This window comes from Cynocephalus volans, chromosome 8 (assembly GCF_027409185.1).
Source record: "Cynocephalus volans isolate mCynVol1 chromosome 8, mCynVol1.pri, whole genome shotgun sequence".
NCBI classification, from domain to species: domain Eukaryota; kingdom Metazoa; phylum Chordata; class Mammalia; order Dermoptera; family Cynocephalidae; genus Cynocephalus; species Cynocephalus volans.
The window spans coordinates 7,173,443-7,201,178 of NC_084467.1; the positions used below are offsets into that span (position 1 = coordinate 7,173,443).

At 53.4% G+C, this 27,736-nt stretch overlaps 1 protein-coding gene across 7 annotated transcripts in view; it reads left to right on the top strand.

The window, feature by feature from the left end:
- The first annotated feature begins 4,664 nt into the window (after positions 1 to 4,664).
- SPSB1 (splA/ryanodine receptor domain and SOCS box containing 1) overlaps positions 4,665 to 27,736 on the top strand; it is a 69,498-nt gene continuing 46,426 nt past the window's right edge. For 2 of the 7 annotated variants that reach the window (XM_063106642.1, XM_063106640.1), the window contains exon 1: positions 4,665 to 4,831. Coding sequence is in view for 2 of the 7 variants with exons in the window: in XM_063106635.1 (XP_062962705.1) it covers positions 24,181 to 24,274 (94 nt within the window). In the remaining 5 variants the exon portion in view is untranslated. Of the gene's footprint in view, positions 4,832 to 24,055; positions 24,275 to 25,710; positions 25,732 to 26,265; positions 26,726 to 27,736 lie in introns of those variants that run through there. The other 5 variants (XM_063106635.1, XM_063106637.1, XM_063106639.1 and 2 more) reach the window with 4 other exon arrangements.

Genomic DNA, 27,736 nt, shown 5'->3' on the forward strand with positions numbered 1-27,736 from the left:
CTTACCTCTTCTTTGCCACTAGGTGCTACTGGTGCCCTGGGTTCCTAGAGATCACACTCAATCTGATCTATGCTTTTCAGTAGCTTGGGTTTTGTTTTTTTTTTTTTTTTTTTGTCATTTTTTCGTGACCGGCACTCAGCCAGTGAGTGCACCGGTCATTCCTATATAGGATCCGAACCCGCGGCGGGAGCGTCGCAGCGCTCCCAGCGCAGCACTCTACCGAGTGCGCCACGGGCTCGGCCCAGTAGCTTGGGTTTTTGAGTAGCATTTAGTGGCTTGGTGACTCTGGATGATCTACTTAACCACTTTGTGTCTCAGCTTCCCCATTGTAAAATGGAGATAGTCACAGCATCTACCTCATCGGAGAGTCACATGACACGGTACATGCAAAGCACAGAGCACAGTGCCTGGCACACAGTAAGCACTCAATAAATGCCAGCTTTTAAAAAAATCAATTGTCATCCTATGGGTTTGGACACCTTAATTCTTTCTTCTTCCAACCTGGAGAGAAAGATTCAGGACATCTCCACTGAGGAAAAGCCCTCCCAGAGCCAGCATCACCATGTTCCCTGTTGGAATGTTCCAGGTTCTGCAGAAAGGTGGCATGACTGATGCTCCAAGCTCCTGGAGGTGTTCTTCCAGGAGTGAGACAGAATGGAAGCTGATTCATTCTCACTCTCCAAACATCCTTGTGGGATCAACGCTAACTTTGCAAGCTCCCAGCACAGTGCAGGGCATACTCCCAACAAATACTTACTGAATGAATGAGGCAGACCCCCAGGCTGGGGACTGGGGCATCCTGAGGTGAGGATGGATCAGAGAGGCCAGACCTGTGAGCTTGGACTCATTGTCAAGGTGTCTACCAAATACAGCAAGCCGTGCAGTGGGGGACAGGAGGGAGAGCTAAGTCCCTGACTGTTGGAGGTTTCTGATCTGTCATTTGGAACAGAAAGGTGACATTTCTAGAATCTTTTTATAGAGTCTTAATATTTGAACTGAAGCCACTGAATACAGGTCTTCTCTGTCTCCTCTCTCTCTAAGTTAAGGAAAAATACACCACAGTGCAAATTTATGAACAATGATTCTTTTTTATCACTTGTTACAATCTGAACGATCTCATTCACTGTTTATCATCCGTCTCTCCCACTTCAATGAAAATCTTCTAAGACTAGGAGCCTGGTCCATTTTCATCTACCACTCTCTCTCCATCATGCAGAACAACACAATCAATACTTACTCATTAGGCTCCTCAATATTCAATGAAAAATAAACAATGAGGGACCAAATGAATAAATACTTGGAGGGGGGTTTTGCTTTTATTGTTTTAGTGGAATTTTACTTTACTATTCAAGACATTGTCCCATGGGGAAAAATACACTGAAAGACTGTTGAAAATGTCTGGCAAAGAGTTAAGATAGGCAGGAAGATCACAGCCTGCTCACGATTATTTCCCTAGACATATTTTTTAAGAACTTTGCAATAATTATTGTGAGAAGCCCAAGATCGTCTCTTTACTAATTTCCTTTCAAAGTCATAGGAACTCTCCCCAAGCCTGGTCATCACACAATGTCTTATTTAAAGTTACTGAAACTTTGCTTTGCATTTTTTCCTTTATTCATGGTTAACAATGTCTGATAGAGCTATACTGCAATCTCGCAATTTGCCAGCAGGTGTCACTGTCTAATAATATGTGACTTTGTGTGACTACAGCAATTTAAGGCCAAAGAATATACAAAATGAACTAATGTACTAATTTGTGAACTATACGATCAAAAATCTGTAAGATAGGACCTCTCTACTTCAGTTTTACTTCATGAGATAAGTATATCTCATGCTGGGAATGCATAATGAGCCCAAATTTTATTAATATGCTCCAGTGTTTTTTCTGTTCTGGTGAATCTTGCTACACTTCTGTGTTACAGATCCTCTGCATTTGTGGGAAAGTCTATTTAACCTTGAAACTCCTCAAAACCCTTTGATTTCATTCAATGTCCTGTACATGTTGTGCTCAATTAATGTTTGTCATAGGGTCGCAACCCTTTCCCCAAATCCTGGGAAATGTCTACAGCAATTCTGCAGATAAGGAACTGGATCTCAAAAAGGTTAGTAACTTTTTCAAGGTGGTACAGCTGGTGAATGGCAGAGCTGTGGTTTGCATTATTAGCCTTGTGTAATTCCGAATCCTTTGCCCATTCACTCCAATCAACAAAAGGGACTCAGAGAAGATGGGAGTCCCCAACTTTTGTGAGGGCAGCAAGATTCTGCTCTAAGGGCCCAAAGTGTGTCCAAGACATCTCTAGACAGACTCAGAATCGTCATCAGAAAAAGCAGCTGATGCTAATTTGCTATCTAACAATTTCTCATCATTTTTTTGAGACAGATTAAAGAAGTGAGCAAATTGTGCTGATGCAAGTGATAAAACATACGGGGGGTGGGGGGTGGCACCAATGGGAGCCCAGAGTGTCCCCACTCCCTACTCACCCCTGTGGAACACAGTACTCGGTTTAAGACTTGAGTCAGTTTTCAAATTCTTGGATAGTGTTTATCAGCTGACGTTACAATATTGCAAGATTATGTATCTTTTTAACAAACATCAGTGTCAGCACTGATGAGTGTAGTCCTGCCCTTTCACACACAATCTGGCCTCCAGGGTTGCTCAACACTGCTGCACGCCACAGTGGCCACTGCTGGATCACCAGCTGCCCATCAGCAGGTCCACCTGCCCAGGGTCCTGGAGGAGGGGAAGGCTCGCTCCCCAGGGTTTCCTCTGGGAAACTGAGGTCAGCATGACCTAATTACCCGACTGGTTCAGAGCTAAGCTTTCAAGATTAATGCTGGAGGCGTAGAATGGGGGTGCTGAAGACTCATAATTGGGAACTGCCTTTTTCAGGGCCCTCACATCAAAGGTGGGGTCTCCACCCCCAAATGAACTTACCACCCGCTTGAATTACACAAAATGTGCTCCAGTCTGCCCTGGAAACTCTTCCACAGGTGAGGCCTGGAGGAGCTCCCCTTGGGAAAGCTGACAGCACCCTGCCCCCAGGCGGTGTGGCTGTGGCACCAGCCCCGTGACATGAGGGCACCTGGTAAGGAACACATACTTCTGGAATGACACACCAAACATGGCTACTCTTCCAAGGGAGAGAAATGACCAGATCAGAGGCAGCTGTGCTCTTCAGCAACTACACTGCTCTGGGGTGCAGCAGTAACTCAGAAAGACCACCTGCTGTCTGCGACATTCTAACATGAACAACAGTTCTCACACTGCTAAGTGGTCAAAGGGAGACGTGCTCTTTTAAACCGGAGGCACCCCTAAGTCACCGGCTGTGGCTGCCCACCTGACCGTTCTTGGTTCCACACTGCTGGACAACTTGAACCTAGAAAGTCGACTGAGAGGCCAGAATGCCCAGTCGAGCTCATCCTGCCCACAGCAGTCAGTTGAGCCTCTGTATTTTAATTCTGGGTTCATAACTAAACTAAGCTGATTTTCAGCGCAGCGAGGTGAGAAGACCTCAAACCTTGAGTTCTAATAGAATGCAGCAGGTACCTCACCATTTCCTCATCTTTACAATGAGTATAACAACAGTCCCACCCTCAGAGGGTTATGGTAAAGATTAAATAACTATGGAAACCACATGATTTATCGCAGCCTCTTGAGTGATGCCAGTTCCCTACCCCTCCCAATGGACACGGCACACTGTGAGGGGTGGAAGACTGTAAGGAGACTGCTCTTAAAACAGTAACTTCTTTAAAAATCATCCCAGTTCCAGGTGACTGCTGTTTGAGGCAGGGGGAGAAAAATTCCTTTAATGAGGTAGAAAGACAGGACACTCCGTGTGAAGACCTCAGAGGTGGGGGACCTACCAGGCAATCGTTCGTTCATTCAACAGACATTCTGGGAGCGCTGCCTGCCGTACGCCTGGAGCCGTCGAGGCACTGCGGAGGTCCAGGTGCCCGGGCTCTCGGGGTCTCAAGGTCCTGACACCCCAGACCCCATGAGCGTCAAAACGGAAGTGGCTACCAAAACAGCGGGGCCAGGAGTCCCCGGGTTATCGGCCGGCCCACACAGCCTCCCGAGCCCCAGCGTTGCAAAACTTGAGACTGCTGGGAACTTGGGACGAGGCGAGCAAGGCCTCGCTCCCGACGTTACCGAAGCAACCCCCGCTCTCCCAGAGCACTTTTGAAATCAGTAGTCAGCTCCCCACCCGACTCCGGGCCGGGCACCGCCGCCGCCCTCCGCTTGTCGCCACCCAGGCTTCTCTCCGCGCCTTTCCCGAAGACCCCTCCGGAGGGACCGAAGCTAAGGGCCGGCAACGCCAAGGCCGCGGGGCCCAGACGCCAGGGCTCGGGCCTTGGGCGCCCCAGGCGGCCTCCGGGACAGGGCGGCGGAGCAGGGCGGAGGAGGGGACAGGGGGCATGGGACCTCCGCTGCGCCCCGGCCCGAGCGCCCGCGCCCCGCGCGCCCTGCGCCGCCGGCAGCGCTCAGCGCCCCTCGCGCCGGAGGCCGGGGCCGGGGCGGGCCGGGGCGGGCCGGGGCGGGACTGGGCGGGCCGGGGCGGGCCGGGGCGGGCCGGGGCGGGACTGGGCGGGCCGGCCCCGCCCACCGGCGCTTTTCTTTTTTTCACTTTAAAGCCATCGGTTGCTTTTTCTTCTTTGCACAGAAGTCGCGCTCGGGCAGCCCGCGCGCTCGCAGCAGGAACCAGGCTCCAGGCGCTGGCGCCGGGGCCGCGGGGAGGAGGCGACTTCGCTCCCTGCGGCGGGCGCGGCCCGGGCGCCCCGAGCCTCCTCGGCCCCGGAGACGGCGGTGGCGGCGGCGGCCTCCCCGGGCGCGGTAGGCAGCGTCCGGCGCCTGGGACCCGGGGGGTGGGCGCGGGGCCGAGCACCGGGGACCGGGCGCGGATGGGCGCGGGGATCGCGGCACTGGGAGGCCGAGTGGGCGGGCGCGGGGCCGAGCGTGAGAGACGGGGTGGGGGTCGGGGCTGGGAACCGGCGCGGGGGCGCGGGGAGCGCGGCGGCTCCCGCGGCGACTCCCGCGGTGACTCCCGGAGCCCTCCTCTCGCCGCGGGTCCCGGGAGAGGGGCCGGGCACCGCCCAGCGCCGCCGCCGCCGCTGCAGGCGGAGACGGGGGGTGGCGGCGCCCGGGTCCTACCTGCGGGGGCGAGGCGGGGTCCCGGCGGCAGCGGGGAACGTCGCGCCCGGGTTTGAGCCTCGGCGGCTGCAGACCCCCAGAGGGACCCTGGGGCGCTTGGCTTGTCGGTGCCCAGGCGCCCCGGGGCCTCGGCTCTCGCGACTGGCCCCGCGGCCGAGGCGGGGACACCGACCCGTCCTCTCCCGCACGGGGGCAGCGCGACCCCGCTCGGCTAAGTTAGTTTCGCTTTTCCCGCCAGTCCGGGCCCGGATTTGCAGCGCGGCCCGCCCGGCCCCCTCGGGGCTCCCCCACCCGGCCCGCGGCGCCTCCCTCGGGGAGCCCGCCGGGTGACACCGCGGGCGGCGCCGCCCTCCCCGCCGACCCGGAGCCGGAGCCGGAGCCGCGGCGGCTTCTCTCGGCCACGAAGGGAGAGCCCCGGGGTTATGTCAGGAAACCGATTAAAACAGGAAAGCGAGAGCGGCCTGGGTCCGTCGGTGGAACCGCGGGTTGGGTCACCCCGCGTCCCAGGTGTGTGCGGGGACGTGATCATTGGCTTGTCCGAGTCCAAGGGACGGACGGACGGCAGAGGCTCCGGGTGGTGAGTGTCGGCGCCCGTGAGAGGCCGCGGGTGTCCGAGGAAGTTGTGAGTGCGCTGTGTGCCCGAGGGTGTGTGTGTCTTTGTGGATGTGTCCGTGTACGAGTTGTTTCTGTGAGTGTGTTCGTGTGCATGTGTGTCTGTGAGTGTGTCTGCGTGCGTGTCCCCGGGAGTGTGTGTCTTTGTGTGTGTGTTTGTGGATGTGTCCGTGTACGAGTTGTTTCTGTGAGTGTTCATGTGCATGTGTGTCTGTGTGCGTGTGTCTGTGTGCGTGTCCCCGGGAGTGTGTGGCTTTGTGTGTGTGTTTGTGGATGTGTCCGTGTACGAGTTGTTTCTGTGAGTGTTCGTGTGCATGTGTGTCTCTGTGAGTGTGTGTCTTTGTGGACGTATCCGTATAAGAGTTGTTTTTGTGAGTGTGTTCATGTGCATGTGTGTCTGTATGTGTGTGTCTTTGTGTGTGTCTTTGTGGATGTGTCCGTGTACGAGTTGTTTCTGAGTGTGTTCATGTGCATGTGTGTCTGTGTGAGTGCCTGCATGTGCATCCTCCGGGGGGGGGGAGAGAGAGAGAGAGAGAGTGTGTGTGTGTGTGTGTGTGTGTGTGTGTGTGTGTGTGTGTGTGGCTGTGAGTGTGCATGTGCCGTCTGTGGTTCCCCGGCAGTGGGGCCAGCGGTTCCCGGGAGCTGCTAACTTGGCCGTCCTTGCTGGGTTCTGGAAAGTGCACTTTGCTGGACCCCTGGACAGCCCACTAAGGAAGCCCCTGCGGTGCCAGCCAAGGAGGGCGCAGGCTTGGTCTCTCTTCCTCTCTCTTTTTCTCTGAAAATGAACTCTCCAGTTTGGGGGTGAGTTGGCAGGGCTGCTTCCTGAGTGAGTAATATTTAATTAGACACTCCAGCCTGTAGCATCAGAAACTGGTCATGAGTTGAGTTTTAACAGGTGTTCGTGGTAAAGACACCATCCCTGGTGACTAAGGTTTGGTGTCCTTGGAAGAATTTTCTCTCCGGGGCAGGACAGTTGGGGGGAGTGCTGGGCCTACCACTCCATCCCCAGTTGTTGGGTGTGAGGAGAGCAACAAGCAAGGGAGGGGATGGGGGCTGCTTCTCCCTGCTCTGCCCCACTCCTTCCTAACACCCCCTGGGTGGCAGAAAGCGCTAGATTAGGCATTAGCAGCACGCTTTCCCCCCTGAGGAATCGTGGAGTTAGGGAAGCCCTATCTTACAGGGCATCTATTTGATAAACCCTTCCTTTCCCAGCAGAGGCCAGAGAGGGCGGCTGATTTACCCAAATTGCACAGCCAGGGTGATGGACCAAGGCTGCCAGCCCTGGCTGCTGCTGTTGAGTTCTGCCCCCAGCACTGAGGTCATGAGCCAGGCACTTCATGTCTCCCCAGCTGCAAAGTGATGGCTGGATTAGATCATTTTAAGCGTTCCTCCTGTCTCTTACTGCATTTCTTCTTATGCAGGGAGCACTTTACCCAGTAGATGGAGTGTGTGCGTGTGTGTGTGTGTGTGTGTGTGTGTGTGTGTGTGTGTGTGTGTGAGTGTGTGTGTGTGTGTGTGTGTTTGCATTTGTGGACAGGGGAGTGTAGAGTCTCCTAATGCAATAACTTTACAAGTCTTCCTTTTCTTTCCTAGCTTGGCTACCCCTCTAGAAGCAGAACATATTGGTCCTAGTGGTTCCGAAGGCCCCAAGCCAGGGGGCAAGCCTGGTTTAGCCTTCAGGGAGGTTGGACCCTGGAGAGAATCGGTGGGTTTCAGGGCTCATAAGGACTGGTCCTGCCTGGGGCCCTGGGTGATGTCACTTTGGAGCTGGGTGAGGCTGCACCAGCAAGGCTGGATCCACCCTTCAGCGGGTTCCTTCGGGCTGCTGCATAAGACTAGCCCCCTTGGAATCAGCACAGATGTTTAATTTCTCTGCTGGAGCTGGGGAGCGGGTGGAGGCCCAGCTAGTGGGGGCCAGCGCTGCCCCGCTCCCCACCGCCCATGTTCACCAAGGACGGTGCGTGCTGTGCTCTCCTGCTGTGCTCAATCCCTTCTTCTACCTACCCCCTCCCCTTGGGGAAATGGAAATGCCTGCAGATACATTTTCACATTTAGCAAAAACCTCCAATTATGGTGTTCATGAGTTTAGTCTGGGAATTTCGCACCAATTCTTCTCAAGAGATAGGTTGTGGTTGGTGTGCGTGAATCAATTTATCTTTTTGTTCTGAAAAGTTTTATCAGATAAAATCACAAGGGCAGGAACAGGTGTGCCACAGACTGCATAGGGGTGCGTGCGCCAGATCAATGAAATCCAGGCTTGAAGGGACTTTGATTTTGGACTTTCGCAGTTATCTGGTAGTATTCCTCCCAATTTAAGGGTTAAAGTTCGCTCACAGCCAGGTGCCAGGCGCTGTGCTGCTAAGTGTTTTATGGGTGTGACCTTGTTTAAGCCCTAATCATAATAATGGTGGGTAACAGTTTTATGGCACATGCTAGTACCAGGCTCTGATCTGAGTCCTTGACACATTAACTCTTATATACTTCCTAAGAACCCTGGGTAGCGGCTTCTCTCTGGATCCTGCTCTCCCAAGGATTGGAACGAGCAGGTGACTTGCCTAAGGTCTCACTGCTACTGAATGGTAGAGCCAAAATTCAAATCCAGGTTTTGGCAGCCCGCCCTTAACCAGTACAGTATGCCACGTCCACTGCCTTAGTCTTACCTTTAAGAAGCATGTGTTAATTGTTTTAATGAAGATTTGTTATTATGGAAAATTTCAAACATACCTAGTGGAGAGAAGAGTTTAATGAGCTCCCCCGCTTCCCTCAACAGCTTTAGGTGTCAACACATACATGCACGCACATACATACTCAGGCACACATGCGTACACATACGCAAACACACAGGCACATACATACGCATGCACACATACATGCATACACACATATGTACACACATGCACACAACCACACTGGAAATACATGACACCAGGTCATCTGTCGCTGCTTCTAAAGAAGCACTTAAGGGAAGAATCAAATCTCAAAGAGGTTGACTGTTACTCCATTTGGGGGCAAGAGGCAGGATAAGCATACTCTTTCTGACTTGGAATTGAGGTTTCTTCCTTGCTCTGACAAAGGAAGGATGGAAAAACCCAATGGCTCACTGGGGGATCCGTCCTGTTACCACACCCCAGAGCCTTTGGGAAGCTTCTTGCTTGTTTTGTGTTTTAAAAGTTTTGTTCATTGCCCAACATTAAAAATAAATGAGTCTGACGGTCATGAGACAAACCACATCAACAGCAGGCTTAGGCTCCCTGGGCCTCCCTTGGAGACAGGGAAGAGAATCCGCCAAGGCACAGCACGGCTTTCCCTGCCACCAGGGTCCCAGCTTTGTGCAATGCAGGCATGGGGATTTGTGGCAGGGCCAGGCGTTAGAGGATGTGGGGATGGCTTGTCAGCAAGCACTGGACCAAACCTAAACCCTAGCCTAACCCTCTTGAATTTAGCATGTGGGAGACAGTTGGAGGAGTCTGGGAGCCTCTACCACCTCCAGGCTCCTCCTGGAAAATGAGGGAGGTGGTGAGTGACTTGGGCCCGAGGTGAAGGGGATGGGGATATGAACCCCACACTTGGGAAAGGACTGCTGAGTAGGAATTTAGGATTCCAGGGTTGGAAGGACCTGCCTGTGACAAGGTCTCAGCAGCTGCTCCAGATAGTTTGCCAGATAGTGTATGACTCCTGCAGCTGCTGGTTCCAATTTGGGCCATCCCGATTGTTAAAAATGCATCGCTGTATTGTGTGCATCTGCCTCTTCTGTTTGTTGTCTGGTCACACCTCTCCAAGGAGCAAGGCATCTTTCCCTTTGGGTGCCCTCACCCTAAAGGTGAGGTGGAAAGTGTGATGCATGAGGAGGTGTGAGACCCTGCTGAGCTTTCTCCTTGATCCAAGCAGAAATCAGAGAACGTGTGTGGGAATGGATATGTAGGGTGTGGGATAATGATATGGAAGGAACATAAAGTTGGATCAGGCTGAATTTATTGATATAGGCCCAGTAATCAGAGATTCTGCATTTAATGTTGCAGCTTGGGGACTTAAGGGATCTAACAGTTTGGTTGATTGGCTGAAACATGGGTCAAAGATGTCCACCGTGAGCAAGTTGGCGATGCCCAGTCTCCCTTGGTTTAAAGTAGAGGAAGGGATTCAAAGGCTTAGGGAGACTAGAATGCTAGAGTGGATTTGCCACTTAAAATCTATTCACCCTCACTGGAGGGTCTAGAAGACATACTTTTACTGATACCTTGAGAAATAGATCGGTGATGGGAGCCCCTGCATCCCTGAAGAGCTCCGTGATTGCTCTTCTCTGTAAACCAGACCTTACAGTGCTAACCGCAGTCACTCACTTGGAAAACTTAAATGCAATGGAAATAATTAGATCCTGGTGTGCCAAAGGCCAAGTGGTGGCTCATTCAATTGTCAAAGGCAAGGTGGGTGTAATTACCACAAGGGACAGCAGAGGCAAAGCAACAATCAGAATAGTGTGACTCATGTACAACTATGGTGTTGGCTGGTTAATCATGGTGTTCCTAGAAGTGGAATAGATAGGAAGGCTCCCAAATTCTTACTTGATTTGTATAAGCAGAAAACTTCCAGGTCAAGGGAACAAAAGTCTAACTTGAATCATAAAAATTAAGAATCATGACGCCTCCATCAACTCCCAGACTTGTGCCAGTTTATGGACGCAGAACCCCTGAATGAAGGTGAGGCTGGGACCCTGGCACACTACTGAAAATTTGTACTGTTAGTCTTTTTCCTAGCCTACCCCAAAGGGATTTATGGCCTTTTACCAGGGTAACTGTAAAAGTTACCTGGGGAGAGGGAAATAATTAGACCTTTCAGGGACCACTGGACACTGGATATGAACTGACATTGATTCCAGGAGACCTGAAACATTGTAGCGGGACTTATGGAGATCAAGTGATCAATGGAGTTTTAGCTCAAATGTGACTCACAGTGGGTCTGGTGGGTCCAGGAGCCCATCCTGTGGTTATTTCCTCAGTTCCAGAATGCGTAATTGGAATAGACATAGCAGCTGGCAGAATCCCCGCACTGGTTTCCCAGCCTGTGGAGTGAGGGTTGTTATGGTGGGAAAGGCCCAATGGAAGCCACTAGAGCTGCCTCTGACCAGGAAAATAGTAAATTCCAAACCGTGCTGCACCTCTGGAGGGACCGCAGAGATCAGTGCCACCATCTAGGACTTGAAAGATGCAGAGGTGGTGATTCCCCCCCATCCGCATTCAACTCTCCTATTTGGCCTGTGCAGAAGATGGGTGGATCCTGGAGAATGACAATGGATTATCATAAGCCTAACCAATTGGTGACTCCAGTCGCAGCTGCTGTACCAGATGTGGTTATATTGCTTGAGCAAATTAACACATCCCCTGGTACTTGGTGTGCAGCTACTGATCTGGCAAAGCCTTTTCCTCCATCCCTGACCATAAGGTCCACCAGAAGCAGTTTGCTTTCAGCTGGCAAAGCCAGCAATACCCCTTCACTGTCCTACCTCAGGGGTCTATCTGCTCTCCAGCACTATGTCATAATTTAGTTCGCAAGGGTCTTGATCACCTTTCCCTTCCACACTGGTCCATTGCATTGATGACATTATGCTGACTGGACATTGTGAACAAGAAGTAGCAACCATTCTGGATTACTTAGTCAGACATTTGCGTGTTAGAAGATGGGAAATAAATCCTACTGAAATTCAGGGGCCTTCTACCCCAGTGAAGTTTCTAGGGGTGCAATGGTGTGGGGCATGTCGAGATATCCCTTCTGAGGTAAAGGATAGTTGTTGCATCTGGCCCCTCCTACCACCAAGAAAGAGGCACAACACCTTACTGGGCCTATTTGAATTTTGGAGGCAACACATAATCACTTGGGTGTGTTACTCCAGCCCCCAAAGCTGCTAGTTTTGAGAGGGGCCCATAGCAGGAGAAGGCTCTGCAGCAGGTCCAGGCTGCTGTGCAAGCTGCTCTGCCCCTCGGGCCATATGATCCAGCAGACCCAGTACTTGAGATGTCAGAGGCAGATAGGGATGCTGTTTGGAGCCTTTGGCAGACCCCTGTAGGTGAATGGCCATGGATGCCTTTGGGATTTTTTTTTCTCTCTTTGGAGCAAGGCCCTGCCATTATCTACAAATAACTACTCTTCTTTGAGAGACAGCTCTTGGCCTACTACTGGGCTTTAATAAAAACTAAACATTTGACCTTGTGCGACCAAGTTACCATGTGATCTGAGCTGCCCACCTGAACTGGGTGCACCAGCAGCTCTCCGTCATCAAATGGAACTGGTATATATACGTGATCAAGCCCAAGCAGATCCTGAAGGTACAAGGTACATGAAGAAGTGGCCCGAATTCCCATGGCTCCTACTCCTGCCATGCTGCCTTCTTTCTCCCAGGCTGCACCCATGGCCTCATGGGGACTCTCCTATAACCAGTTGACAGGAAGAGCAGACTCGGGCCTGGTTTTTAAGTGGACAGCTGTGCCACTACAGCCCCTTTCTGGGACACCCCCAAAGGACAGTGGCGAAGGAAAATCTTCTTAGTGGACAGAACATGGGCAGTGTACCTGGTTGTGCACTTTGCTTGGATGGAAAAGTGACCAGATGTGCAATTATATACTGAATCGTGGGCTGTAGCCAATAGTTGGCCTGGATGGTCAGGGACTTGGAAGGAACATGATTGGAAAATTGGTGACAAAGAAATTTGGAGAAGAGGTATACAGATAGACCTCTCTGAGTGGGCAAAGGAAGTGAAAATATTTGTGTCCCGTGTGAATGCTCACCAAAGCGTGACCTCAGCAGAGGAGGATTTTTAAAACCAAATGGATGGGATGACTGTTGTGTGGCTCCCAGTCAGCCTCTTTCCCCAGCCACCTGTTACTGCCCAAAGGGCTCATGAGCAAAGTGGCTGTGATGGCAGGGATGGAGGTTATGCATGAGCTCAGCAACTGGACTCCCACTCACCAAGGCCGACCTGGTCACGGCCACCACTGAGTGCCCAATCCGCCAGCAGCAAAGACCAACACCTAGCCCCCGATATGGCACCATTCCCCCAGGTGGTCAGCCAGCTACCTGGTGGCAGGTAGATTACATTGGACCACTTCCGTCACAGAAGGGGCAGTATTTTGTCCTTATTGGAATGGACAGTTGCTCCAGATATGGATTTGCCTTCCTTCCACACAGTGCTTTGCCAAAACTACCATCTGTGGACTTACAGAATGCCTTATCCACCGTCATGGTGTTCCACACAGCATCGCTTCTGACCAAGGAACTCAGTTCACAGCCAAAGAATTACAGTAGTGGGCTCGTGCTCATGGAATTCACTGGTCTTATCGTGTCCCCCTCATCCCGAAGCAGTTGGTCTGAGAGAACAGCAGAATGGCCTATCGAAGTCACAGTTACAGTGCCAGCTAGGAGATAACGCTTTGCAGCGTCGGGGCAAGGTTCTGCAGAAGGCTGTCTATGCTGTACATCAGTGCCCTCGGTATGGTGCTGTTTCTCCCATAGCCAGGAGTCACGCATCCAGGCATCGAGGCGTGGCGGTGGGAGTGGCACCACTCGCGGTCACCTCCAGGGACCCACTAGGAAAATTTTTGCTTCCTGTCCCTATGGCTTTATGCTCTGCTGGCCTGCAGGTCTTAGTTCTAGAGGGAGGAATGCTTCCATCAGGGGACAGCAATGATTCCATTGAACTGGAAGTTAGGATTGCCACACAGCCTCTGTGGGCTCCTCATGCGTCTGAGTCAACAAGCTAGGAGGGGAGTGAAGGGTGTTGTCTGGGGTGATTGATCCGAGTTCCAACAGGAAGTTGGGCTACTGCTCCACAGGGAGGTGAGGAAGGGTATGTCTGGAATACAGGAGGTTCCCAGCTGGCTTGGGGGTCATAGTGGATGGTGACCGTGTGGGGAGGGCTGGGTGACTAGGTACATGGAGGCCCTTTGAACCTGTGGAAATGGCCCAAGTGGACGTATCCAGATGACAGGGAGGCCTGGGCTGGAGACAAGAACTGGAACCTTCTTTCAGAGGGGGTTGACACCATCAGCAGAAGAGTGTGTGGCATGAGATGAGGCGTGCCAAGGGCATGGAACCTCGTCCCCAGCATTTTCCTCTGGAACGGAGAAGGGACACTTGGCTAGCTCCCCAGGCTGAGTGCTCCTGCCCAGGCCTCCAGGTCTGGGGTAGTCCACCTCTGCCAATCTCCTGACACTTAGTACCTGGTACGTGCTGGGGTCTCCGAGGTGCCAGAGCCATCTGCAAAGGCCTCTCTTGGCCTAGGGGTTTTATGCTTTTCTTTGTTGTTGTTTTTCAAATTGAGGTAAAATACAGTAATATAAAGCTGACCATCGTAACCGTTTTTAAATTCAGTGGCATTAAGCACATTCAGTGTTGTGCAGCCATCACACCGTCCACCTCCAGAACTTTTTCATCTTCCCAAACTGAAACTCTCCACATCGATCACTAACTCCCCGCTTCCCCTCCCCCCAGCCCCTGCAGCCACCATCCCATCTTCTGTCTCTATGAATTTGACCTCTCTAGGGACTTCAGATAAGTGGGATCCTACAATATTTGTTCTTTTGTGACTGGCTGATCTCATTTAGCTCAACGTCCTCAACGTCCTTCCCTGTTGTTACATGTGTCACAATTTCCACACATGTGTGTGGATAGAGCATGACACTTGGTCTATTTGGTTTTTATTACAGTCCCTGAGAGCTGCAGGTTCCAGGGAGGTTGGACTCGTCCTGTTCTTCTGGGACACTTGTGGGGATATGGGGCGGGGGGCTCTGACGGTGGGCTTCTTGGACCCCTTCTCCCCCTGATGTGACTAGCCCAGGCTCACAGGCTGCTGTCCCTCCAGCTGGTTGACAGATGAGATGAGGCTGCTAGTGGGAGCTTGCAGGGGCTTGGGAGCCAGGGTTTCAGTGAGGGGTGCCCCATGGCTCTGGCTTCTCTTGGCTGCTGAACCCCAGACCTGCTACCAGGGTGAGAGGAGCCGTCCCCTCCAGCCACTGTCCAACCGGAGCCTGGACAACATGCCTGGTCTCCTCTTCCTCACTTCCCAGGCTCTCTTAGAACTTTGCAACAGCCCCTGTTACCAAAACTGCTCCATGGAGGCCACCGATGGCCTGTCCCCACTGCCGACACTCATGCGCACGTTTCAGTTCTTACACGCTCACACTCTGCTGCCCGGTGCCGTCGCCCTCCCCCAGCTCAGACAGCCCTGCGCACCCGGGCCGGCCTCTCCTGCTGCCCAGTGTCTTTTTGGCCCAGTGTCTCCTTATAAGGGTCCCTCTCCAGCCTTGTAGTTTCAGTGACCATCATCTGTAGTCTGTTGACCCCAACTCTGTGTCCAGCACAGGCACCCCTGCCTGCCACACGTTTCATGCTGGCCAGACTGGCCGTCCTGTAAGCTCCTTGGGTCTCCCTGTTTCCCAGTCCAACTTACTCCTGTGGTGTCCCCGTCAGCAGGTAGCCCTGCCATCACCTTCCACCCAGGAACCCAGGCACATGTGCCTTCGAGGCACTGTGGGCAGCACTGGGAACAGTTGCTGTCACCCCACTGGACACCCATGTCATTCTCATTCACCATTACATCCTCAGTGCTCAGTGTTCATACTGGGTGCTGGGACACCTGGGGATGAATGGGCACAGGCCAATGGTTCCCAGCAGGCACCAGCACTTCCTGGCTGGGTAGCCTGGGCACGGGCATCCTCTCCGACTGTGCAGTGTGGCTGCCACCACGTGAGGTGGCTGTGAGGTTCCAGGGAGGCAGTGTACATGAGCACTGGCCACGGTGGGTGCCCAGGGTGGTGGCCATCAGATGGTGGCCATTGTTCTGGACTCTACATCACAGAACCAGACTGCCAGGTTTTCAATTCTTGGACCACAGTTTCCTTCACGACCCTGTGGGAGGTCAAGGACTCCACACAAGCCTCCTCTCTCATGAGCTATCACTGTGTCACTTGTCATTCAGTCTTTCATTCATTTACTGAGCACCTATGGTATGCAGCCAATCTGCTGGGGCTGAGGATGCAAAGAACGGAAGGGATCTTGCTCTCAGAGACTCTGTCTAGTGAGATGATAGTGCCCAGGGTGCTGTGGGGACACTGGCAGGGAGGGGTTGGGGTGGGGCGGGGCAGGTGGGCATCCCAGGTGGGAAGGTGAGAATGGGCTAGTGTGTGGGTGGAGAGAGGACAAGCGGCAGGAGGGCCCATGGGCCTTGGGGACTTTCATGCAACTGCAGGTAACATGGAAGAGGGGTTAATGCTTTAGGGAGCCCCCTCAGGCATGTTGGGGGGTGGAGGGACAGTTTTGAGAATTAAACAGCGGGCTGGATCACGCTGATGCTCCTGCGGGGAAAGGGGCCGGGACATGGGGGCTCCTGGAGGGTGAGCTTTGCCCTTGACTCCTCAGGGCAGGGGCTGAGGGCCTCTCGGCAACTGCTTGCTCCTGTCGATGACCTCCAACCTTCATGCCCCGCAGAGGGATGGCTGTGTCCCTGGGCCTCCCTTGTGGTAGATGTCGCTTCCTGCAGCAATTTGCTTTGCAGTTCTCCACTAGAAATGGCCAGCCGTCCACCACGGAGGGCGTTTGGGACATGGCAGAGCCGATGTGTTGGGGGCATAACAACTTTCCCGGTGATGCCTCTTACCCTCCCGGCCCAGTCTGGGTGAGGTGGGGACGGATGGAGTGTGGGGAACTGGGGGCAGGTGGAGGGACTCCTTGAAACCCACACTGGGCAGTTGGGACACGATGGAGTCACCATTGTAGGAAGAAGAGACACATGAGAGATCAGGTGGAGTAGAGTAGGGCTGGTCACCATAACTCAGACACAGTGCTGAGGTCAGTCTACAAGGGGGGACGGTAACCACAGCCACCGGCCCGAGGCCTTCAGGTGCTGTGCATGCACAAAGTCATTCCATCTTCGTCTTCACGATGTCAGTCATGCCTGTAGGCAAGAAATACCCCACCCTGTAGATGAGGAAACTAACACTAGTTAAGGGCCACCCAGCCACCAAGGGGATGACATGGGAGCAGGCTGACTCCTGGGTCTATGCTCTTAACCACCATTCCTGCCACAAAGAAGAAATGAGTGATCAGAGAGACCGGTCCCCAAGACAAAAGTCACCCATGGTCTGATAAATTGGATGTCGGGGACAGAGGAGCCAGAAGTGACCCCAGGTTTGTGGGGAAAGATGGTGCCCCCAGTAAACAAATGGGATCTCAATTCAGGTGAAATTCACATAATATACAACGAGCCATTTTAAAGTGCACTATTCAGTGGTGTTTAGTACATTGACAATGTTGTGTAACCACCTCTATCTAATTCTAAAACATTCTGATCCCCCCCAAAAGGAAACCCCATCCCCATTAGCCATCACTCCCTGTTCCCCTCTCCAGCCCCCGGTAACCTCCAATCTGCATCTTGACTCTGTGGATTTGCCAGTGCTGGATGTTTCCTATCAATGGAATCATACACTGGGCAGCCTTTTGTGTCCGACTTTTGGCTATTAAGTTTCACATGGAAGATGGAGGTGTTTCCTAAATGGAAGCTGGATTTCCCTGTCTGGCTCAGTTGTAGGCCACTTGCAGGTGGGAACAGCTGGGTTCAAACAGTTTGTTTAAATGGTTCACCTAGAACTGCAGACATCTGTCTTTTTCTTCATATCCATCACCACCAAACACCCAGACACTGTCCTCTTGTGACCAGAGATCTTTTTGCTTATTTTTATTTTTAATTTTTTTGCATTTAAAAACTGAACACCAGATGATGTCAGCTTCTTTCTCAACACCCATCAACAGTTCTCATTGCACTTAGGGTGAATTCCCAAACCCGTGATGTGGCCTTCGGGGTCCGTGTGACCTCATCCTGGGCTTATCTTGTGCTGCTCCACTCTCCCTCTTCCCATCTCAAGCCCGATGTGTCCCCACGTGGACCAGCTGTGAGGCTGGGGATCTGTAACTTATGGTGCTTCTTCTGGGGGGCAGAAGTTGTTTTCAGGATTGGTTACTAACAGGGTTGCAATTCTGTGCCATCTCCAAATCCTGTTGATTCATCTGGGCCAACAGGAGCTTCAGCTTTAGCAAATAATTCTCATTTCTCCTTTATTTCTGGTGTTTTCTGAGGCCTGACTGTCAGGCCCAGAAGGGGGCTGACTGTCTGTCTCACTTGGTGTGGGACCATGAGCTTCCTGCCAGTGCCGTTGGGGCAGTTGTACAGTTTCCCTGACCAGCCTCAACCAGCAAGTGTGCCCTTTGCTCTGTGCCCACACTTGACTGGGTCATGGGCAGTTTGGCAGCTGGCCCTACATGCCCAGGGCCCCCGGAGCCTTAGTGCCATGCCTGCAGCTGAGGTCACAGTGTGTAGAAAGGAGACTGGTGGGGTTTCCCTAGTCATGGGAAAAGACCTGAGCTGTCACCACCCGAGGGATCATTGTCCCCTCTGTTGTTGAAGCTCCAGATAACTTTTTCCTACTCTGCTTGGGCCAGCTTTCAACTTAAGGTGTCTCAAATCCCATCTGCTTGGAGCATGATTCTGCCAGAAATAGGCTTAACCTCTGTTTCATGCCTACCATGTGCCAGACCCCAAGCTTGCCACTGCAGATGGATTCTAACCCTTCAAACAGTCCTGTGAGTTGGGCCTTACCTCCCAGTTTATAGATGACACAAGTGAGCTTCAGAGACGTTCTCTGAGCTGCAGGAGGTGACATGGCCACATGGATGACAGAGTTGGCTTGACTCCACAGCTGGTGTTCTAGGAACACCACACACTCTTGAACGCACCAGCATCATGTATTGGGCCAGGCATAGCTTGGGAGGTGTGTGACGAAGCCCAGGGTCCTGGAGAGTCTGTGCTCGGCAGGTGTGTGCAGCAAACATCAGCTGACTGCCGGGGACTGGGTGGGCACCAATGCGCATGGGCACAGAGGGCCTCGTGACTGGTCAGGAGTGTTCATTCTGGGCTGGGGGGTTTCATGGTGGGGGGCCAGAGCCTAGCCATCATGAGGAGGACCATGGGGAGGCTACAGAGCCGTATAGCAGCGAGGGCACTGAATGCCACCCCCAGGTTGTCAGTGGGTACAAGGCGTCATTGTGTCCCTCCATCACCCTGGTCACCTCCAAAGTTGTTCCTGAGATGCGTGGGTAAACTAGAATTTTTTTCTCTCGATTTGTCTATGCTCCCTGTGTTTAAATCATGGTGATTGGGGGCCCTGGCCAGTATCCCATAGGAGACCCAATTCAGCGCCCTGGTCCATTTGTCTGGCCACATTGATCTCTCCCAGCCAGATCACTTGGTGAGTTGGCTGCAGCTCTGACTGAGGCACTGGGTTTCTGGCTGGGGTGGTGTCGCTCGGTTGCCCTGAATCGTTCCTTGGGTGGGGGGTGGTGGGAGGCCCCATAGTGATGCTCCTGCACCTGCCGTGCAGGCCATGGAGGCCAGGGCCACATTGGTGGGGTTAGCTTGACCCCAGGAAGCCTCCTGTGACGCTGAGAATAAGCACAGGATTCAGAAAATGGCAGTTTTCATGAGGACATGGCACCCCATGTCAAGTTGTCGGGGCACTTCTGTGGATTTCTGGGGGCTGAGCACCTGGACAGGCCAGAAGTATTTAGGAATCAGAACTTCACTGCTCAGTCCCTCTGCAGCTGGGGGCTGGGGCAACCCGTGAGTGTTTTTTCTGTCCAAAGGTCTCAGTTTGGAGATTTTTAAGAAGACTCTGATGAGAAAAGATCGCCTTTCAATTGTGAAGCTTGGAAGAGTCATCCGAAGGGGGCAACACCAGTGTTCAATCTACTCTTAATTATATATAAATTACATATAAATGTCAGGGTGCCTTTAGAAAGACTTTGGAGAGTCAGAAAGACAGATTCCCCGCTTCCGTCGGTTGCACCCTACCTGGCCGATGTCGAGCTGTTTTGTAGGAACAGCTCCTGGTCTTCATTCTAGGCTTCCTGAAAGCAACTCTTCCACACCACCGTGTCACACTCCGGGGTGTCTAGACAGCCTGGGATAAAGGCTTTTTTAAAAAATTCCTCCATCACTGAGCCAGTATTCCTTGAATGCCTGCTCTGTCCTGGCTGTCACGGTGCCTATGCCGAGAGAAAGGTGCCCAGACAGGGCCGACCCAGCAGAGTCCTGAGCCATGACTGGGGTTTCTTTCAGCCGCAGCTGAGGTTTTGCTCGGTGGTCAGCATTTGTGTGTATTTTTATAATGGAAAATTTCAAACACAGGCAAGAGCAGAGAGACCGATGGCTTGAAGCCCACAGCTTCATCATCCAGCACCAGCAATTAGTACTCATTTATTCAACCCTGTAATGTGCACGGGACAGCTTCCTTTCTGGAAAGGTTGATCATCGAAGTCCTAGAAAGGGTCAGACGGGCTCTTGTGCTTTGGGGGTTTAAAGCCAAGTCTCTCTGGAATGCCTGCGTGTTTAGACTTGCTTTCCCCTGGTTCCTGCGGGGTCTTGGGGCTGCCATGCCCAAGTGGGGAAGATAGGCCATTGGACCCTGAGCAGTTCCACTTTTATCTTTGCTTTTTTTTTTTCATTGAGGGGGGTAGGGTTCTATACAAGATTGAACTTTAGGGGAAAATAGTTCAAACTGTTGAAAATAAGTTTGGCGACGACTCCCCTAGAGGCCGACTTCGCGTGGTCTTTTCCCACCCCTCGCTGCCTCTGCCCCAAGTGCCCAGGTAAACTGGCAGGAATAGGTGAAGGTCAGTACCAGGGGCCGAGCACCCAGGATGTTTCTGCCAGAGTTGTCAAGTGCCAGGGATGAAATGTGGCTTTATCCACCACATTCTGGGGATTTGGGATGTGACCTCTGTTTTCTTCCTGGGAAGTTGGGTTTGGAGCATCCCTGGGGAAAACGAATTTTCTCTGTGGTACTGAGCCAGGCTTCAGCCCTGGCCAGATAAAATAGCTGGGCTGAGACAAAGTAGAAAAATGGGGCTGGTTTTCTGTCCTGAAGCTGGTGACCAAGTATTGACAAACAAGAGCCCTTGTGATGATGAAGTTGGTGTCTTGGTATAACTGTTTCCTGTCCGTCTCTTTCTCGCTGTCTTTTTAACAAGGGAAAGCAGGTAGTGCCTGACCTTTCTGAATATGATAGGCAGTGGGGCGCTGTCTCTTCAGGGCTCAGAGTGTATACAGTGGGAGCTAATGCAGGATTCATTTTTATTGGTCTTATTGAGGTGTAATTTACATGCCACAGAGTTCACCTGTTGTCAATATTCACGTTAATGATTTTAGTAAACATGTAATCGGGCAGCTGCATTTCTTCTCCCCACTTCAACAGGCTCTGCGTGTGGAAACGAGGTGTGGGGGGACAGTCACATTTCTCCCACGTTCTGTAAGTCCTCAAAGCGATCCTCGCAGGGCCCGTCCTGGACGTTTCTTGAGCGAGCAGCTCAGGAGCTGAATTTTGTGACAATTGGACGACCTTGCATGGACTCATCTCATTAAGGGGACACAGATTTGGAAAGCACCTAAGGAAGGCTGATGGGTAGAGTTCTGGGCTGTGTGGAGAGGGTGGAGCTGAGACAGCCACTGAACAAAGTCAGGCCAAGGCCACGTGCAGCCACGGTGGACCTGTGCATGGACCACTTTTTCCTCCAGCCTTTAGAAATCAGGCCAGTTCGGGCCGGCCCGTGGCTCACTCGGGAGAGTGCGGTGCTGATAACACCAAGGCCCCGGGTTCGGATCCCATATACGGATGGCCGGTTCGCTCACTGGCTGAGCGTGGTGCTGACAACACCAAGTCAAGGGTTAAGAAATCAGGCCAGTTCGCTTGATGTTTACCAAGCACTTGCTGTGTGCCAGGCGCTGTTCTAGGCACTTTCCTTACATTAACATATTTACTGCTCCAAGAACCCTGTTGGGTGGGGGTTATCGTGCTCATTTTACAAATGGGAAAACCGAAGCTAAAAAAAAAGTCAAGTGATTTGCCCAGGGTCACACAGCTAAGAAGTCAAGCTAGACACAGAAGCAGGCCGTCTGTGCTCTGAACCACTGCCCGCCCGGCCTCAGAGCAGGAACAGGCCCCCGAGCTGGGGGGTGGGAGTGGGTCTTGTGGTTGCTGCTCTGTGATGGGTGTGCCTGGGCCGCGTGGGGAGGGAAGCCTCAGCCAGGTGCGGGAGAGGGCGCAGGAGGAGGAGGCGAGAGTTCACGGGGCCGTGGTGTATCCAGTTTGCCCGCTGCTGTGTTTTGGTGCCAGCCCATAGCAGGTGCTCAGTGAAGGCTGAATGAACCAAGGGGTGTCACTGGAAAGGTGAAAAAACTGGAGACCCTGAATCTTGTGCTTTTCCCATCAGGAGGGATCGAGACAACTGAAAAATGCCCCAAATGCCCACTTGACATTTTCAGCATCTCTGCTGGGCTGTGAGTCGATCTAGCCATGTGCCACCAGATACTGCTCCCTTGCCCCAATATACAAAACAGCTGGCCAGCTTGGAAAGCTGCAGTGATCCCCACAGCTGTCCTGGAGCCCCTTCCTACTGGGAAGAGGCCACTGGGCTGCCCGCTCGTCAGCATCTTGACTCCACTGCCCGCTTCCTGCACGCCCAGCGGGGCGAGATTCACAGTGAGGCCATCTTTGTTCCTAAACAAAAGGAGAGAGAGGGAAGCAGGACCAGGGTCGTTTGATTTTGGTCTTTGGCTAGGGAATCACATGAAGAACTTCAGAAAAGGACGGCCTCATCCCTGGGTTTCCCTCGGCCAGACTGGGGCGTAGGTCTTCTTACATCGTCTTGTTTTTCTCCAAGAAAAATCAGCCTTAAGCATCAGACTTTAATTACATTCCCAAGGGACACTTCCTGTGGCTATTTCTAGTGGCAAGTGGCTGAGGTTGTGCTCTGAATCATATTAGGGTTTTAAACTGTGTCACAAACTCACAGGCCCCCCGGGGCCAGGAAGGAGGCACAAATGGGGCCAGTGGCCAGTGGAAGGCTATAGGGCAGGGGGAGGACTGAGGCATGTCCTGCGGACGGGGGTGGCCTCTCACTTGGGGGAGTGGAGCCTACTGACGTTATAGTGTCTTGTTTTTTTGCCTAAGAGAAGCCGAGAATCCAGACTTTTTGAAATGTTGGCAAATAATTCAGTGGTTTTTTTGTTTTGTTTTGTGTGTGTATGTGGCTGGCTGGTACGGAGATCCGAACCCTTGGCCTTGGTGTTACGACACCAGGCTCTAACCAACTGAGCTAACCAACCAGCTTTGTTTGTTTGTTTTTAAAGAAATGACACTGTGCTAGTTTAAAATAAAACATCTGCGGGATGAATCTGCTCTCTTTAAGGATGAGGAGGGTGAGGCCAGGGAGCCCAGCAGGGTCACACAGCATGGGCCAGCGGGGCTGGGACTAGAACGGTACCTGCTGGGGCCTGGCCCAGCCTGGCCCACGGCCTACTTCCCCGTGCCGCATCATGGGTGAAGCAGCAGGGCTGGGAACAACTGAGCAGAATTCACTGCGACAAGAGACCCTGTGCTGGCTCTGCAGGACAGGGCCCGACAGTCCCACCTGCCCACCTAAGCTCACTACACAAGGACGCCTTGTCAAGAGCCAGCATTTTGTGGCCACCTTTGGGTGCCAGGCACAAAGCGCTTTACACAGCTCATCTCTTGTGATCCTGACAACACAGCACACACACACCTGGTAGGCTCTGTTATCCCCATTTCACAGATGAGGAGACCAAGACCCAGAGAGGTTCAAGGAACTTGGTGCGGTGGGATTTGAACACGCGTCGGGTTCCTGAGCAAGGGCTTATCACTATCGAATGGTTTTTTTTGCAAGTGGCCTGTGGGGATCTGAACCCTTGACCTTGGTGTTACCTCCCAGTGTTTCACACTCTGTGGCACATGATAGGAAGGGCACTGCACTCTCGACCTGGTGCTCGCCAGCTTGCCCTCAGGACGTGGGATGCATTCCATTTTGACCCACTCCCAGGGCATTACCTGCAGCCTGCGGAACACGGAGCAGGGAGTGGAGGGGACCCTCTGGAGCGCAGGCTGCCCCACCTACGGAGGGACGGCTCTGCTCGCAAGGCTGCTGACTAATTCTCTTTGCAAACGGTTCGGTTTCACATGCTTGAGTTTCCAGTAACTACGTGGGTGGATTTGTTTCATTTAAGGGGAAAACAAAACAAAACAAAACAAAACATGGAGGGGGTTTTCTTTCCCAAGAAGAGGACTCGCCAATTACGGGTTTAGCGCGTGCGGCTCTGGGCATCCTGGTGCAGTTCCGCAGCCAGCCGGGCCTCTTGGCAGACGGGCTCCGAGGTGGAAATCGCTTAGTCATTTGCAAGCTGGGACTGGGTGCTGGGGGTCAGGAGGTGGAGGGGCCCTGTGCACAGAGGCCCTGTGCACTTCCCTGCTCAGCCTGCCCAGACGGGCAGCTGGAGGGGAGCTGGGAGAAGAGGAAAGTGCCAGGAGACCATGGCCTCCCCCTCCCCCCCGGGGCTCACAGGCACCCCCAAGAGACCAGGCATGGCAAGGAGACACTCCTCACTGGCCGAGCTACCTGCTCCAGGTGAGTTGGAGATGGGCGTGTGTGCCCAGGCATGTTAGATTCTGCAGGGGGAGGGGTGAGAGACGTCTCCCAAAGTGGGGTGGGGAGAGTGTGTGTGTGTCTTTCTGCCCACGCGGGTTCAACCAGGTCATATCTGCAAGCTGGTTTGGCTCGGGCACCAGCCAAGAAAGCAAGCATACCATGGTGTTGGCATTGGGCAGAGTCTTGGGGTGATGTGCCGGGCATAGCCCCTTTAGTTGCTGGGTGCTGAGGGGTGCAGGTTATGGCAAAGAGGCTGATGGATCGGGGGATGCAGGTAGCAGGCTCAGAGCCATCATTATTTACCAACAGGTCCAGAAGTATTTCAGTATCTGAGAGCCCATGTGTCCCACTGCCTCAGACACAGGGTCTGTTCTGTGACATCTCCAGATTCATGTGGAGCAGCACAGCCCTTCTTTAGGACAGTGGCTTCTTCTCTAGAGGAGGCCACCCTAGGAGTGGTGCTCAGTCTGGGTATGGGGCTGAGGCAGTTACGAGCCCAGCTCGGGAGTCAGATGGAGGTGGCTGGAGTCCAGCTCTGAAACTTCTCACCTCTGTGACCTGGGTATGCCATTTAACCTCTCTGAGCCTCAGTTTCCCATCTGTGCAACGGGGGTAAGAGGACCCTGTGGATGGAATGCGGTGGAGCAGGCGAGCGGCCTGTGTCCTCCTAATCACTAGGACCTCGGGTGGACGAGGGGCAGGGCCTGACCTCAGAGATGGAAACATGCTGCGGAATTTGTAATCCTTAATCCTGGCCTTTGAGGGTTTGCTTCCTGTGCTGTCTGGAAGGCAAGAGGGCAGAAATACAGAAAACTCTGAGATAAATAACACTTTGACGAGGGTGATAAAAGCCATGAGAGGCCAGCAGGGTTCTGGAGGATTTCGATGGGGGTCAGGGGTTACTCTCAGCAGGTGGAGGCGATGCTGCAGCTGGGCCTTGGGATCTGTGAGAACCAGAGAGGGGGGAGGTGGAGGGTGGTGTGCGGGTGCAAAACCGCCAGGAGCCTTGATGGTACCTGGTGTGCGGTGAGTGCTTAATAAGTGTCGTCGTCAAAATCAGGGAGGCCAGGATTTTCAGTCTGGGTATTTGGGAACAGGGTGTGTGTGTGACATGGCGATTTTCGGGCTGCCAGGTGGGAAAAGACAGTTTCAAAGCCAAATGTAGCTGATTTCCTGTGCCACGGGAACCTACATGGGGTTTTTTTTGTTTGTGTTTTGTTTTTTAAGCCCCAACAGATCGACTGGCTGCCTGGGTGGGAGTGTTTCATTCTCCTTTGACCTTCCATTCAATCCACGTGTTTGTTAAGGGCCTCTGTGTTCCCAGCTCTGCCCGTGTGCCCCCCGGGAGCCAGAGGAAGCTGGGTGGACAGTTGTGGGCTCGGTGACAAGCCAGGTGGGACAGGAAGCAGCTGCGCTCCTTCCCCCTTTCCGGGCAGGTTGGTGACATGCAGTGATTGTTCTGGGAAGCTGTAGCTTGGGGCGGGAGGGTGTTTCCTGTGGCCAGTGAGGGCAAGGCTGTGGGGTCTGGGCTGACGGCGGGTGAGGGGTGGAGGTGGAGGTGGGCGTGGGCACCGGGTCCTCCGCCGGGGAGGCAGCCGGTGGCAGAGCCGTGGCTGACCTCCCCACTCTGGTCTCTGCCACTCTGTGCTTCCTTTGCCGTTCCTTCCATCTGGCCTCTGCCTCTTTGGTCTGTGTCCCCTGGCAGTGTGGACCGTGGCTGCCCTGGGGACAGGCAGGCAGGGAATGAGGACAGGGTCCTGTCCTGGGGCCCACGAAGCCCTCCTGCCATGTTTCTCTTTGTCCCCAAGGCCACCTTTCCACCTCTACTCCCAGGCTTACAGCATCGGGAAGACCATGAGCTTTGATTCTGACTCTGACCTGGATCCTGGACAAATTCCTTAGCCTCTTTGAGCCGCGGTCTCCACATCTCTGGAAATGGGCCTTAGACATACCTTGCAGAACCACCACAGGACTGACCGAAGACAGACTGTGGCAGGTGCCTCGTAGGCATTAGTTTTCATCATTCAGAAAAGTTTTCTTTGTACATTCAACCATGTGGGTGGCTCGTGCAGACCAGCATCTCCACCAGGCTCTGGACACACAGCAGGACAAGACAGGGTCCCTGTCCCCAAGGACTCACCATCCTTGGTGGGGAACAGTCACATGAGCTGGTGGTTATAACATAGTGTGACTGGTGCAGGGAAAAGCTCAAAGGAGGCACCCTGGCCCTGGAGCCCAACCTGGGGGTGTCCCGCAGAGACTCCTGGAGTTAGGACCTGGAGAGGCGGAGGAGCCTGAGGGAGCAGCACAGAGAGGCCACGGACGGGCAACATCGCGCGGGATTGCGGGTCAGTGGATGGACACGTGTGAGCCGTCTAGGCCACCGCATGTCATTCACCATGGCCGTGGAACACACCACGCCCCCATAAGGTGAGGTGTTTTGCCCCCCACGGCTCCTCCTCGTGGGCGGTAGTAGGGGCCGGCAGACTTGGACAGCCCGGAGGCCCTGTTGCTCCCACCCATCCTTGGGACTCCTGGCCAGCACTTTTCCCTTCTGAAGTCAAGCTGAGGAGGAGATGGAAACTGTCTCAGGTCAGGGACTTGGTGAGGTCTTGGCCTGCACGTCTTACTGTGGCTCGTGCAGAGGAAGCTGCAGAAGGCCGAGCCTGTCTGTCCCGGTGGAACCAGACCTGCAGCTCAGGCTTTGATGTGGAGCAGCCCCGACTGTCTGGGAAGGGGTCGGGGGAGATTGAATTGGGGTGGCAGGGGTGATTGGTTTTACGTGGCTTTGAGCGAGCTCCTGGGTCTGCACCTGCTGTTTCTATGGCCGCCCAAGCTGCCGGCCCAGCCATTCTCTCTACCTGGGCTCTAGGTGGGAAGCAGCCTCTCTTCCTTTCCTGTCCCCAAGCATTCGGTCCCAGACTCTCCAGGGGGACCACAGCCCTGAGGTCAGAGGCAGGACCCTCTCCTTCCCAAAAGAGTGGAAGGGAACTTATACTTTCCAGCCCATTGGGTCAAATGACTTCTGCTGTGCAGCCAGAATTACCTGCTCAGGTCAGGCCCAGCATCCCCTGCCAGGGACTGGAGATGTTTCTCACTGTCCCCATCACCCACTATACTTTCTTTGTCTCCTTCCTAAATTTGCTTGTCAGAAACTTTCTTTTACAAGTATTAATGGAGCACCCACTGTTTGCCAGGCATTGTTCTCAGCAGGGGGTTGCAGGAGTGGGAACAAGACAGACTGGAGTGATAATTAACCACTATTGTCTCAGGGCCCTCTGTGTGTTGGACACATTCTACCCCAGCCAGATGGCTTCAACCTCCAAAGGACTTTGCCTCCTCTCACCTTTCCTCCTCCCGCCCCACCCCAGGTGTGTGCAGATGTGGGGTGACCCTATCTTCCCCTATTCAATTGAGAGGCCCCAGAGGGCCAGGAGAACC